Raw genomic sequence first — 14424 nt, 5'->3', positions numbered from 1 at the left:
AAATAAACAGAAAAAGGGGACGGCATTAAGGCACTCAGAATTCTCAGAAACCATTTATTTCGTGTTTGTTTGTAACTGTATTAAATGTATGAAAGCTGGAAATATAGGTTTTTTGAATAGATTTAGTTCGTTCTTAAACATATTATTGATGCCGTTTGCTAGGTCTATTGAAGCACTTTTTCAGTAAGTAACCATTTGTTCGACATCTTGTATACGTACTATAAGAAATATTCGAGTGAGATCACTTATCGATTATTTTCGTCATCCTTATTTGTATTAAATTTAATTAAAATACACTAAGGCTGAGATGCACCACCTAACTTTGACCCTAACTGACAATAACCGGTGTTTTATGTTAGACAGATTTTTGACATCCAAAATTTTGATGTCAATGTTAAAGTAAGACGGTGCAGCAACACGGCCTAAAAAATGTATCGTAGACACTACTTTTTATTTTCTTCATAAATCTTTCTTTTCTTTGTAAAGCTATCTACAAGCTTTTATTTTCTTTGACATCTGGAGTTGTAAAATCTTGCAACTTAAAATTTACTTAGGTACTTCCCGTTTTCCCATTGAGCTGAAATTTTGCACGTCTACACAGGCATGCAAAATTTCGTTTCATTTCGCACTAAATAATTTAATTTACACGTGTTTTCATGCGATGGCCAAGTCAATATCGTCAGTTGCAGGACTTGCAGGTTCACTTGGGGTAACTAACAAAATAAGGTTTTTGAGTTAAATATACAGTTTTTCTTAGTTTTTTCTGCTCTTTCGAATGGTATAGGTAAAAAAATTCTAGCTTTAAAAAAATTACAATTACACGGACATTTTCAGGTGTGAACTTTTCAGATTTCCTTCACAATTTTGGTGTAACTGACATTGTAATAATTTTACCAGGTTGAATTGATGTATCTGTAATAATGTAAAAATTTTGCTACAAAACTTTACAATTACACTGATTTGCTAAGGTTTATAATATGAAATAAAATAGGAATTTAGAAAGTTTTAAGGCATATTACATTATTATTATACCAGCAGTATCAGTTAAAGAAGTTAAAGTTAGCTCAACAAAAAAACAAATTGAAATTGGGCAAACTATCCAGCCAACTAGGCGTCACTGCGCGTTGCTAACATTAACCTGTTGTTACTCTGTTACTTTTACTGTTGTAGTACTCATGACCTTAATTCAACATTGCTATAAAGAGGTGGGAAATTAAATCCATTTTTGTTTTCAGTTTAAGTTGCCACATAGAGCTAAATACGGTATTGGTACGTCAAAGCTTAAAAAATAAATAAATAAATAATAAATATCCTTAGACATTTTACACTGCGCTTCTAGTCCCAAACTAAGCAAAGCTTGTACTATGGGTACTAGAAATATTCAAATTACTTAGTTTCACAGTAATACTTTAGTTATTTCAATATTTCTGTCTTAAAAAAATTAAATACATATATTTCCTTGATTTTCGTGGCAATTTTAACATTTTTTAATGAATAAAATAAAAGTTATTTCTAATAAAATTTAAAAAAAATAAATAAAGAAAACGACAAAATGTTATTTTTTTCATGAATTCTCTTATTTTTTAATACTTTTACATAAATTAGACAGCAACTAAGTAAACAAAACCCAGAAAAATCAGCAAATACATCAAATTATTTTAACTTTGGGCAGTACTTACACAAATTTGACCTATGTTTTTTCCAAAAGTTTGGTGTAAAATTAGTGTAACTGTCCAAAGTACAAAAATACATTGGTGTAACTGCAATTTATTTCCTTAACTAAGACATATTAGATAATTATTATCTAAAACCGGGTAGAATTCTAAGCATTTCTGTAAAAACAGATCCAAAAAAGGTTAAATAGGAAAAAAGTTATGTCTGATTTAAGACGAAAAAAAACTTTAAACGGCTCTACTGAAAAACTGTATTTTGTCAGTTACCCCAAGTGAACCTGCAACTGACGATATATTTATGTAAAACGTTAATGATTTCCTGGACTGGACTTGGTATTACATGGATCTCACAACTTTTTACCGTAGAACAACTGAGTAGTGAGACTTGGTTTTTTGACAAGTATTGTTTTTGATGGGTTTGTATTACAGAACGCATGTGTACCTAATGGGATAACTGTTTAAAAACACTATTAGACAAATTTTGCTCTATGGATAAAAATCTTAAAGTTACCTTTGATTTTTTAGCATAATACGACCGTGGTTTATAATAATAAATTCTATAAAATCACAATGATATCAGTATTTACCTCTTTGATTTCCTGACTTGTTTAGATTTACAAAAACTAAATATTATTTTATTATTAACTTTTAGATAATAATGTGAATGGCGCTTACGATGTTTAGTTACGAGCTCTTTGATGGACACATATATTATAGATAACGTTTAAAAAATGGCACGCTCGTTTTCATACATATCATTCTATTTATTTAACCTATCCATATTTATGTGCGGAAACGTCACAAAATCAGAATAAATTTTAATTTTTCCATCCCGCATCATAAAAACTAAAAAGTCAAAAGTAAAATTATTTTTCATAAACAAGCTTTTGATGCTGTAAAAAGAATAAATTAAAACATAAATTCTTTCAAACCCATCAACTTATTACTTTACTCNTTATTTATCTCATTACAAAGAAAATAAAGAAATTATTACTATACAGTGTGAGTCACGCTAAAGTGTACATATGAAAATAGATGAAACTAGACCTATTTTTACCGACAAAAAAGAGGTCAAAATTTTTTTGAGATTTTTTTTTAATTTTTTATAGAATTTTTTTTCTTCCAATTACTTATTGTAAAGAAAACGTAATAACTTTTGAACTAAGCGGTATATCCTGATAAAATAAAAACAGTAATAATGCTAAATAACAGGAGATGGTAAAAAAATACATAAAATACACAAAAAATGCCAACAAATAATAAAAAACGATACTTTTTGAAAAAAATCTGCTTAAAAATTCGTGTTTTTTTGGTTATTTGATAAATTTCTCCAAAAAATGCCCCTATAACAGGTGGTTTTTATTACTTTGTATTATTCTCTATCGTATTATCTTTGTAAAACCAAAAATCGCATGTCTCTATCCCTATCACAACATTTGCTATGATCGTTTGAACAAAGGCCTGCCACAACTTTATTCTCCGCTACAGGTAGAGACAATTTTAATTTTAACTAAAATGCTTATTTTACTTCGAAATCTTTTGTTTTTATTTGAAATCTAACTTTTCTTTATCAAAATTATAAATCTAGAGCCATTTTCAGTTTCGTTGTTAACGAAGCGTTGAATGGCGCGCCCGGAGAGGCTTAGTTCAAACGATCATTGCAAACGTTGTGATAGGGATAGAGACATGCGATTTTTGGTTTTACGAAGGTAATACGATAGAGAATAATAAAAAGTAATAAAAACTACCGGTTATAGGGGCATTTTTTGGAGAAATTTATCAAATAACCAAAAAAGCACGAATTTTTAAGCAGATTTTTTTCAAAAAGTATATTTTTTTATTATTTGTTGGCCTTTTTTGTGTATTTTATGTATTTTGTTAGTATCGCCTGTTATTTAGCATTATTACTGTTTTTATTTTATCAAGATATACCGCTTAGTTTAAAAGTTATTACGTTTTCTTTACAATAAGTAATTGGAAGAAAAAAAATTCTATAAAAAATAAAAAAAAAATCTCAAAAATTTTTTGACCTCTTTTTTGTCGATAAAAATAGGTCTAGTTTCATTTATTTTCATATGTACACTTTAACGTGACTCACACTGTATTAAAAGCAAGATTTTTTAAATATTTAATTGGTAGGATGTATTTCTTTTGTAAAAGAGCATTCTCATTTATCAATAGCAAATCACTAATTTGTATGTAATAATGTAATATTATTTTCTTTACTTATTAGCTAGTCCAGGCACAGTCATGACTGCAGAGATGCTAACTGAGATTGACACGTTCAAATTTTAATTGTAATTAAAATAACCGCAGGATCGGTCACACTGTCTACGCTGCAGGCACTGCACTGTTTAGTCTTTGAGCATAATGCCTTCTTCATTAATATAAATAAGTAGTAGGAATAGGAAATATTTTTCTGTTTACAAGTTGAATATAATAAAATCGAGAAAGTATTATTATAAAAATGTGTTTTTCTTATTAATATTATTTTATAATATTCTTTGCCATTTTGTTGGTAGCCGGCGACTGGTTGCGCCGCCATGGTGTCCCGGTGAAATATAGCCCTAAAAGCTGAAAGTTTGTCAGCGTATGCTCCCAATAAAGGATAGAATGTTGGAGAATCATAAAGTTTGGATCATCGTGGCTTTGTCAGCTATCCTAAAAAACTGGCAAGGAGTTGGTTGGAACTGTCAAAGCTGTCTGGCTGATGAGGAAACTACTTCTATTTATTGCCCTAATATTTTAAATAAAAATCAGCTTTTATGGTATTTTAAAAGATAACCGTAACCGGTATAATTTATTCCTATATCCGTATATAACCGTATCCATAACCGAAACTACATATCCATAACATCCCTAAATTATGACTAAAAAAAATTAAAACTGAATACTTGGCTGTATGGCGTAATGCCCTTGCCTTTTCCTGAAAAAAAAAAAGCAATATGTCAACATAATGTAAGTCATCTGTCATTTTTTGTAAGATGACCCACGCTGAACTGTCCCGCCAAACTCAATGACAGGGGGGCGCTACCATCGTTCAACTTTAAGGTTTCCAACATGGTAAAAATCTGAACCAGCGATCCGGTATTGACGGTGGCGCCCCACTGTCAATGTCATCGATAGGACAGTCCAGTATTTTGGAACTATACATGACCTACGCTGAACTGTCCCACCAAACTCAATGACAGGGGGGCGCTACCATCGTTTAACTATATGGTTTCCAACATGGCAAAAATCGGAACCAGCGATCCGGTATTGACGATGGCGCCCCACTGTCAATGTCATGCATAGGACAGTTCAGTATTTTGGAACTATAATGAGGATCAGTACTGTTGTAGAAAATTCAATAAAACTAGTATCTACNATGACCTACTTTCATAAAATAAAGACTATTTTACTCAAGCTTTTTATTTTTAATAAATGTAAAAATGCGTAGTTTTGCCAATACGTTTTCTTTCATAAAGCTAAGTCAGGTACCTAGTTTTGAAGATATTTCTAAACGACAAAATCTCGGGCGTCGTATACATAGACTAGTAATAGAGTATACCGCGATCACCGACCTAACTTCTTGATTTGTATATTTCGACGTTATACAGTATACAGTGCACTCTGTCTTCCGCGATCACTGATCTAACTTGTTTTTATAATTCTTCTACTTCTACTTTATTCTAATTAATTACATATTTGTTACTCGTTGCTGTTAATTACAATTCTCAATCCGTAAATAATTTCTTCTCTCTACCGTGTTCGTACTACTGTCCTCGTAAAATCATCGTATCCGATTGTTGTAATCGGATTACATGAACATCACTCGACCATGTATGTCCATTTGGACATATCGGAATGGCACGCTTTGACTAGCAACTTGCTGTATCTACTCTAATCCATATCTGTGGGCTTTTCGACCACTTTGCGACTGGTTTGCGATTATAATTTGCACTTTGTCTAGACCCACAGCACAGATTAGAGAGTATAGTTCCAAAATACTGGACTGTCCTGTCGATGACATTGACAGTGGGGCGCCACCGTCAATACCGGATTGCTGGTTCAGATTTTTGCCATGTTGGAAACCATATAGTTGAACGATGGTAGCGCCCCCCTGTCATTGAGTTTGGCGGGACAGTTCAGCGTGGGTCATCTATACTGGACTGTCCTATGTCCTATCGATGACATTGACAGTGGGGCGCCACCGTCAATACCGGATCGCTGGTTCCGATTTTTGCCATGTTGGAAACCATATAGTTGAACGATGGTAGCGCCCCCCTGTCATTGAGTTAGTTATCTGTGATTGAGTTTGGTGGGACAGTTCAGCGTGGGTCATCTATATTGTAATTATAATTACATACCTACTAGTGAATGAATTTGTGTTTCGATGTGATTGCATTTCTTGCATTTTTTCATGCTATAAGGCAAGCCCAGCATTACAAACAAACAAAAAATTGATATCAATTACTTTATTAATGCATTACATTCACGCCTCAGAGGTACATATTACATAAAATAAATGATCCCACAATTTAGTACAGCGACGCATAATTTAAATTCTCCTGTTGCCTTTATTTATTATGAATCGAAAGAGAAACGTCAATTATATAAAACCAGAGGATCCTGAGTTTTTAAAAGTACTAAAAAGACAAGCTGGTTATGATGACAGGAACCACAAGTTTGATGAACTTCAAAATGCCGAAGACGATTTTGCAGAGGACGATGAAAGCGAGAAACCTCAAGTCATTGTTCTAAAGAAAGGGGATCTTACTGCAGAAGAAGCTGAAGTGGAACAGAAAAAGCTCGAGATCCTAGAATCCAACACTAAAGCAGACCTAACTCAGCGAATAATTTTTAAAACTAAGCAGAAGTCAAGTACAGATAAAGAAACAAATAAAAGAAAATCTAGTAACGCTAAACAAAAAGAATCTAAGAGGTCTCGCCAACTGTTGTCCTTTGATAATGATGACGAAGAAGATTAATCTATTTCAATTACAATCAAGCTTATTGGTATAGTAACATTATCGATCGAAAACAAATACTTACTAGACATTATTAACAATGGATCATCATGCAGAACACATTGTTGCATTAATGTGGTGACAATTTCAGAAAAGGCCAGTTTTTTAATCAGTTGTCAAAGAAGAGAAAAAAGGAAATAATGGTTTTTGAAATAAAATCAAAGTGACCTGAATATAATGTTTTATTTTAAAAAACAAAGTTATTCTTACTTTGTGTACCTAAATAATATTGGGTTATAAAAATTTAGAATATTCCTGACAGTAGTTTTTCAAATATTTATTACTTACATCTAGCTATTAACCCTTATTCAAATGCGAGCTGGTATGCATTTTTTTTACAAAGTTGAAGTGGATTTTGGGTAATTGTGGGTCACTTATTTCATATTTTTGATCAAAATTTATAAAAAAATAGGGGAAGGGGTAGTTTTTTGGGTGGTAAATAATTTACCATTATCCATTCATGACTAAAAATTATTCAATGTTGGTGGTAAAATAGTTGCCATTGTCCGTTTTGGTTCATTTTTGGTTCTTGACTAGTGACTTCCTCTTGGTTCTACCTATATTTTATTAAATATTTTGGGAATGAAATAATATTGTTTTTATAAAAATAATATTTATTAATATTAGTCATTATGCTTACAATTATTACGCTTACCTTGAGTTTGAAACTAACAATAAATTCACTAATTACGGAATGTCAAAACGTTACCTAAATAGTTATCAAAATAACTTAAAATTTATCCAAATATTTATTTAGTTTTATTTGTGCACATACAAAAAACAACAGTTATTTTTATATATCATCAAACTTTTGTCAAGACGGGATCGGACAGTGGTAAACTATTTACCACTTCTTTAAATTGTCTAAACTCTATGAATAAATCAATTGCAGACGCTGCCTATAAGTGAGACTATACAATAAATGTTATAGATTAGGATTTTGAATCGAAAAAACACTTATCAGAATTTTGGTTCAACAAAGTTTCAAAAATACCAAAAATGCGCGCTAAAAACTTGAAATTTTTCACAAAAAAACCGTTTGGTTGACTTTGACATTACCTGACAGTGACAAATGACGTTGAAAAGTTGTAAGATGGCATAGATAAGTAAAAAAATGTATTTAAAAATATAAATAAGTGACCACGATATCTTTAAGTATCGCCATATCGAAAATTAGGATCCTTTTTTAAAAGTAAACGAAGTGGTAATATATCTACCTTTATTTGAATAAGGGTTAAAGATTTGAAGAAGAAACTATCCCCACTTACTAACTTAATTAACATCAACGTCATCAACCAACTAAAAATGTTGGCTACAATTTCCAAATTATAATTTAATGAATTCATGAATGCCATACTTACCTTCCAAAGAATTTACAGTTTAATACAAGACTGATCTAATCAAAAATCTGTTTAAAAAGCTAAATTATACTGACAGCTTCATAAATATAACTAATAATATTTACACGTTTTTTTTATGCAAGACAAGGCAGGTATTTGATCGCAATTGCACCTGATGTTAAGTGAGATGCAGTCTAGGATGGTACATAACTGCCCTGTAAGTGCCTATTCACTCTCGCAAACTTAAGTTATAATGGAACTTTTTACATTATCATCAAAGCTAATCCTTTTTTTCAATTTTCCTCTGGAGCCTACCGATGTATTTATAATATCACTCCTCTGGTAGGTCATTACCATATCAGGGTCACTTTCATATTCCATCAGTTTTCTTAGTAAAAACTTTCGTTCTTCTTTTACGATTAAAATACTTTCCTGGATTTTAGCGACTTCGTCACATAAAGCTGCATTTTCCTGAAATATTACATAAATATTATTTTAAATAATCACTCAATTTCTTAAAATTACAATACTTTAATACCTATCCCCCTGAAAATTGTTTTTGTCTTCTGCAAATTTCTCAAATATTTTAATAGTCAATTTTATTATTATGTTTATACTCATAATACTTCATAGACCTGCTTACTTACAAAACATAATTTGCTACATACTTTATAAACACATTTAATAGCTAATGAATATTGATGGGGGTTGAAAGTAATTCAATACATTATAAGATTAATTATTGTCTCACAAGTTCAAAATAATATCTAAATCAGTAATAAATTATTGTAAGATTGTGTTACATTTAGTTTTATCCCAGGAAAATTTTTAATTGTTATTAAATTTTATGTACCAGTAGCAAGCTTTTAATCCTGATTTTTATGTATTTATACTTTCGTCTATATCTTTTGTTCTGCTTCTCCAACTGAACATTACTCATTATTGGCATTTAATTATTTTTATCAAACAAAATTACGCGATAAATAAACTCGATCAACCAAATTAGACTATTTGAAAATATGACATTGACATTTTTTTTCTTTTTATTATGGGTAAGGACGTATAGGAATGTATCGAATGGATCGTATAAGCTTCGTACTGTAGTCGTAATGCATAAAGTAAAAAGCAGTTTTAACCCTATAATGATAGATGGTTTCGACAGTCTAGTCACGAGACTCACAAGTCTAGCTAAAATGAAATATTAATTAATAAGAATATTTATTAATTACAATACTAACGGTAATTAAAATATCTCTGTACTTGTTTAAAAACATTTAAAGTTGCGTATGCACAATAATCTTAAAATTAGTTATTCGATGAATAAAATAATAACATCAATTTAATATAGGAACAAAAATTAAACATGAAAGCTCTTCTTGAGCGTACCAAACAAAATTAATTGCAGCAAAGTTATATAATAGCTATTATATTCTGTGATAATAGTGAGTGAATAATAATATTATGTAATGGATGGATTCAAATAAGTAGGTATCGTTTTATTTTTGGGTAGTTGCTAAAGCCTATAGGCACGGACTATTGGAGTTGTATTTAATAAAAATGCATATTGCATACCAAGGTAAGCTTTGGTCCAGAGCTCGCACCCTCTCCCTGAATAATTCCAGGCTACGACCTTAATATTATGCCTCTGCCAAATGGTTCTTCAGAATTAGTAGACAAATAGAATATGCCTCTCATATTCCAATCCGCAGCTTCACCCATGAAACCCACATGCGGGCAGGCTTTTTCCAGGTCGCTTCGCCAATTATTACATCGGTACGCAGGGAAGGCTTTAGGATTTATAATGGATTCAGCGAAGTAAATATGCGCTCTGCCATGACTACAAGCATCTGTAAAAGAAAAGAAAAGTTCTGGGACCGCATTGGTGAGTTTTTAATCCAATGCAATAGTAAATCACTTTGGAGTCTTGTTAATAGGTTGGAATTTCATTATCTAAAAAGTTAAGAAGCTTGCATTCTATAGGCCAAGGGCTGAACATCACCAAATTATTTTTTCCCGAATAATTTTAAATTCGATTAGTTATAACATTTTAAGTATACTTACTATTTTATAAGTAGGTATTAAAATATGACGCAACGTACCCCAGTGAAATATATTTTGAATGTTGCATCCCGGTTGGGGTGCCTTTCCATTATTTGGATAAAAATCAGCTTGACCAATTGCATCCCAAAAGCCAAGTACTCCTCCACACGTATGAATCACATCTACAAACTTTGCATCCGCATAGTCCAGCCTTGTTTTTTGATTTTGTATATTTTCAAACATTGGTAATGCTGGATCAAGGCCTGCAATTAAATTTTTAAAATAGAAATATAAATACCTGCCTAGCTAGAGCTAATTAAGCGGGTCAACTGTTAAAGGAAATATAGGAAAATGTACCTACGTAGCATAATTAAATTAATACCAACCTGTGACTCGGCCAATTTTGATTTCCGACTCATAACCTGCAATTCCCATTACGTGTGCGCCTAGACTATGTCCAATTAGATGCATTTGATCACCGGAAATGTTAAACTTCCTGTGCATTGAATTCAGAAATTGAGCTATTTTGCGGCCAACAGCTTTTGTTTGACTTGCAGCCGACATGTAATAATAGTTCATTGAGTATCCACTCCAGTCCACAGCAATAACGTTGACGTTGGTGCGTGCAATGAAATACGAATTTTTTATGTTCATCACAGCGCTTTTGTCGGCATTTGACATCCATCCGTGGGTTATAACTTTTAATGGGGCATTGTTAAAAAGGACACCCATCGCGTCATCTGTGAGCATTGCCGATTCATCCAAAACAATATAATTGTCAGGGTCTTTCCTGAAAATTTAATACACACAATAATTCAAATTTAAACAGTGCTAAAATCTATTGATTTGCGCGACTTGATGGTACCTAAGTAATTAATTTATAATAACATATTTAAAGTACGAGTTAAACTTACATGCTGTAAAATCTAAACTCTATATCCTGTTCCGTTTTCATCGAAGAATATGTAAATGTTGATAAATTAACAAAATGTGGTATACCATCTCCATCCGGAAAATAGATCCAGTCTTTACCATATTCCCCCGTAATGGCGGCTATATGACCTAGAAATTTTATTAACAAATTGATAAATGGATTATTATTATAACTAACTAGCGGCCGCCCGCGACATCGTACGTGTGGACCCCGTTTTTTACCCCCTTAGGATTGAAGTTTCGAGTTTTTTTAGGGTTTTCCCGGAAATTATTCGAACTTTTCTCGCCGTAAAAACCAACTGTGGACTTCAATGAACATTAAAAACAAAGAATTGGTAAAAATTTTCCAGGCGCTTACCAACACATTTTGGGATTCATTTTTATACTATACAGGGTGTTAGGTAAATGGGTATATGAGCCGACACTAGCCCATGTATACATGGTCATATAAATGGTATGGTGAGTTAGAAATTTGATTTCATCATTTTAATTTTTTTAATTTTCATACAAATCGGATTTTATGAAATTTATTTTGTATGAAAATTAAAAAAAATAAAATGATGATATCAAATTTCTGACTTCACTATACCATTTATATGACCATGTTAACATGGGCTAGTGTCGGCTCATATACCCATTTACCTAACACCCTGTAGATACTACATTATTATTTTTAGCAATAGTGCTCGGGTCAGCATCATGACAATGTAAATGTATTATTGACTTAGTTAAAGTTACCTACTTACTTTGCAACTCAGCTTAAGAAAATATTATCTAAAATTAAATTTACTTAGGTATAAAATTAAATAATTTAATTTTAATAAAAATAATATTTTAATATCTTACCGATCCAGGAATTAATAAAACAAAATATTACGAAGTTTAGTTGTTGGACTTTTGCTTGAAGATAATTCATTTTCAATGTGTTATTGATTTGAATTTACTATGTAAGTAGGTACCTACAGTACAATTGAGAAACTTCCAAACTGAAATGGAATTGGTACTTACCTTCCTTTCAGTCCTTTATTTTATGTCAATGGCAAATTAGATAGTGCCATTCGTATTGCATTAACGATAAAGTTAATTGCCAATTAAACCGTTTTAATTAACCACCCTAATTTATTATAAGTGCCTTTAGTATCAAATTGAGATAGGTGCTTATTATGACATGCAATAGACTTAAGGTCTACCAATTTTAGATGTAGGACGAAACTGTTTGCAAGATAGTGGTTTTATTAATATTCTTTTCAAGACTGGCCTAGTTACGTTACATTTATTTCGCGATGAATTGGAAAGGTCTTATTTAGAATCAATTTAACGTTCTGTGGAAAAAAAACAGCAAATAAAAAGTTTTGTCCGAAGTTTTTCAAGTTTTTGACAACACACGTCTCACGGGGGTGATCATGGAATAAAATAAAAGGAACATTAAAATAATTAGCTAATTTTATTTAATTTTGTCAAAAAAAGTTAAAATTTTTGTCACTTAGGTAAAATATAATTTAATCTTATTTTATAATCTTAAAACATAAATTATTGTTAGTTTGAATAGTTACTTCAGTAAAATATTAGAAAATAAGTAAGTAAATGCACAACATACTTAGATTTCTAACTCCTACTACTTACATGTTGCAAAGAGTCCCTGGTTATTAATAATTTATTACCAATGCATTAAATTTTAATAGAGTTTTATACAATTTTAATTGAATTTAATATTCAGTAGTAAAGTAGGCACACGCATTTTATTCTTTTTGGCAATGATAACAAGCACAAGATAATGCTGATTTAAACACTAAATTTCTTTCTCCGTCCAAACAAAGAACTTTAACCGGAACCTGAAAAGAGTAAATGAAAATTATTGTTACTTTACTGTTAAAATATTAAAGAAGAAATCGTACTTACTTTAAATTTTTAACTATTGCACCGAAACATCGTACTTTTGAAGCATTGCAAGGCTCTTATTACAACTATGAGGATAATACAGATCGATCGATCTGTGCTTTAAAAATTATTTTTACGATGTTTCGGTGTGCAATAGTTAAAAACGTAAAGTAATTTAACTCATGTGACTTTTGTAACTTACATCTTCAGCTTCCATAATATTGCAGCATTGTCCTAACGACGTGACTGGATGCCGCTTGTACCCCAGCATGATGCTCGGCAGCGACCACGACTCGCAGAAGCCGCGGCAGGCGTTTGTCGTGATTTTAAACTCGACGCAGTCTGGTATGCTGATATTCCTCGTATGACCTAATCAAAATATTATGTAATTAAGGCGTAGTATCATTGTTATATTCAGAAGACACACTATTAATAAGGTTAGGTCAGGTATTCGGTCTGCCTGCCCAGATCAAGTAAACATCCAATAGGATGTTTACAATAATTCCTTTGAATACAAAGGATTTTGATTTATCTTTAGGAATCAAACACTACTTAAGTAATTACATAAAAATTAAAGGGTGGTGACTCGATGAACAATGGTTAACTGGTAGAGAATAAGTACCTACCTACTGGCATTAATCCCGCTATTTGTACAACTTTACGCTACGTGCAATTAAAATTTATACATCCTTCAGTCAAGATTACACATTACCTATACGATGACATCCGGGTTTTCTCCACGCGTCAGCGGCTAACGTACCACTAAGAGACAAAAACAATATTAAAACTTTTAGACACATTTTCAGTAAACTTTGGGAGACGTTCAAGAAAAATTGTGCTTTACAGTCTGATCAACTGCTAGCTTTTATACCAAGACGGACGTCATGGTACAAGTCGATCAGATGTGGTCAAGTTTAGGCAAGTTTCAGAGCAATTTTCAATTGCATGCCTGGATTAATTTAAAAAGAAACTTTATTATTAGATGTGATGATGTGCATAGCTGCGCATATTATCTAAGTCCTAAGAGGGTACCTAATTAAGTTTTCTATTAAATAAAACACTGAAAATGATGGTGACCGTCTCTTCCACTGCTTCTTCTTGGTCTCACAGCAATGTCATCAGAATTCAGTGCAGTCTCGGTATGTTTGGGAGGTTTCCTCAAAAGGGCCTTTGTACAGATTTTGTGTTAGAATTTCATTCTGGATAAGGGTTTGCTAGCTCTGATCATGTAAATTTATTCAGTTAAATGACATAAAGTTTCCACCTCATAACTTTATTTATTTGGACGTTAGTCTAAATTAATGAGGTGGCAGGCAGTTGAAAAGGACCGTGAAATTATGAAGTGTTAGTGATAAACAAACAGGTCAAGTGAGAATGAGACTCAGAATATGGCTGTAGAGTTGTTGTACTACAACACAACACAACCCAGGATGTCAGACCGTATCATTATCCTGGTTGTAGCAGTGCAGTGGGAAGAATGTCAATTTAGAATATGTTTTTGTTTTAAGAATTTACTTAGTAAGACTGGTCGATCTTTACAAATTAATATGG

General features: G+C 31.8%; 3 protein-coding genes across 3 annotated transcripts; 1 reads left to right on the top strand and 2 right to left on the bottom strand.

Annotated features, from left to right (window-relative positions):
* The first annotated feature begins 5964 nt into the window (after nucleotides 1-5964).
* Nucleotides 5965-6972, top strand: LOC114363021 (uncharacterized protein KIAA1143 homolog). Its single transcript, XM_028318613.1, has one exon. It carries the CDS (start codon nucleotides 6242-6244, stop codon nucleotides 6641-6643), a length of 402 nt encoding a protein of 133 aa, XP_028174414.1. The 5' UTR covers nucleotides 5965-6241; the 3' UTR covers nucleotides 6644-6972.
* A 1383-nt stretch (nucleotides 6973-8355) lies between these two features.
* Nucleotides 8356-11941, bottom strand: LOC114363020 (phospholipase A1). Its single transcript, XM_028318612.1, has 6 exons — nucleotides 11842-11941; nucleotides 10977-11124; nucleotides 10449-10852; nucleotides 10122-10325; nucleotides 9595-9869; nucleotides 8356-8493 (listed from the first exon to the last, which is right to left on the bottom strand). Exons 1-5 carry the CDS (start codon nucleotides 11909-11911, stop codon nucleotides 9646-9648), a joined length of 1050 nt encoding a protein of 349 aa, XP_028174413.1. The 5' UTR covers nucleotides 11912-11941; the 3' UTR covers nucleotides 8356-8493; nucleotides 9595-9645.
* Nucleotides 11942-12517: 576 nt separating this feature from the next.
* Gpa2 (Glycoprotein hormone alpha 2) lies at nucleotides 12518-14225 on the bottom strand. Its single transcript, XM_028318614.1, has 3 exons — nucleotides 13586-14225; nucleotides 13076-13242; nucleotides 12518-12827 (listed from the first exon to the last, which is right to left on the bottom strand). Exons 1-3 carry the CDS (start codon nucleotides 13671-13673, stop codon nucleotides 12735-12737), a joined length of 348 nt encoding a protein of 115 aa, XP_028174415.1. The 5' UTR covers nucleotides 13674-14225; the 3' UTR covers nucleotides 12518-12734.
* Nucleotides 14226-14424: the final 199 nt, after the last annotated feature.

The sequence above is a fragment of the Ostrinia furnacalis genome, unplaced genomic scaffold (assembly GCF_004193835.3).
Source record: "Ostrinia furnacalis isolate ACB-3 unplaced genomic scaffold, ASM419383v2 OfSCF6942, whole genome shotgun sequence".
NCBI classification, from domain to species: domain Eukaryota; kingdom Metazoa; phylum Arthropoda; class Insecta; order Lepidoptera; family Crambidae; genus Ostrinia; species Ostrinia furnacalis.
The sequence above is the reverse complement of the archived record's forward strand: the minus strand, read 5'-3'. Positions and strand labels throughout refer to the sequence as shown.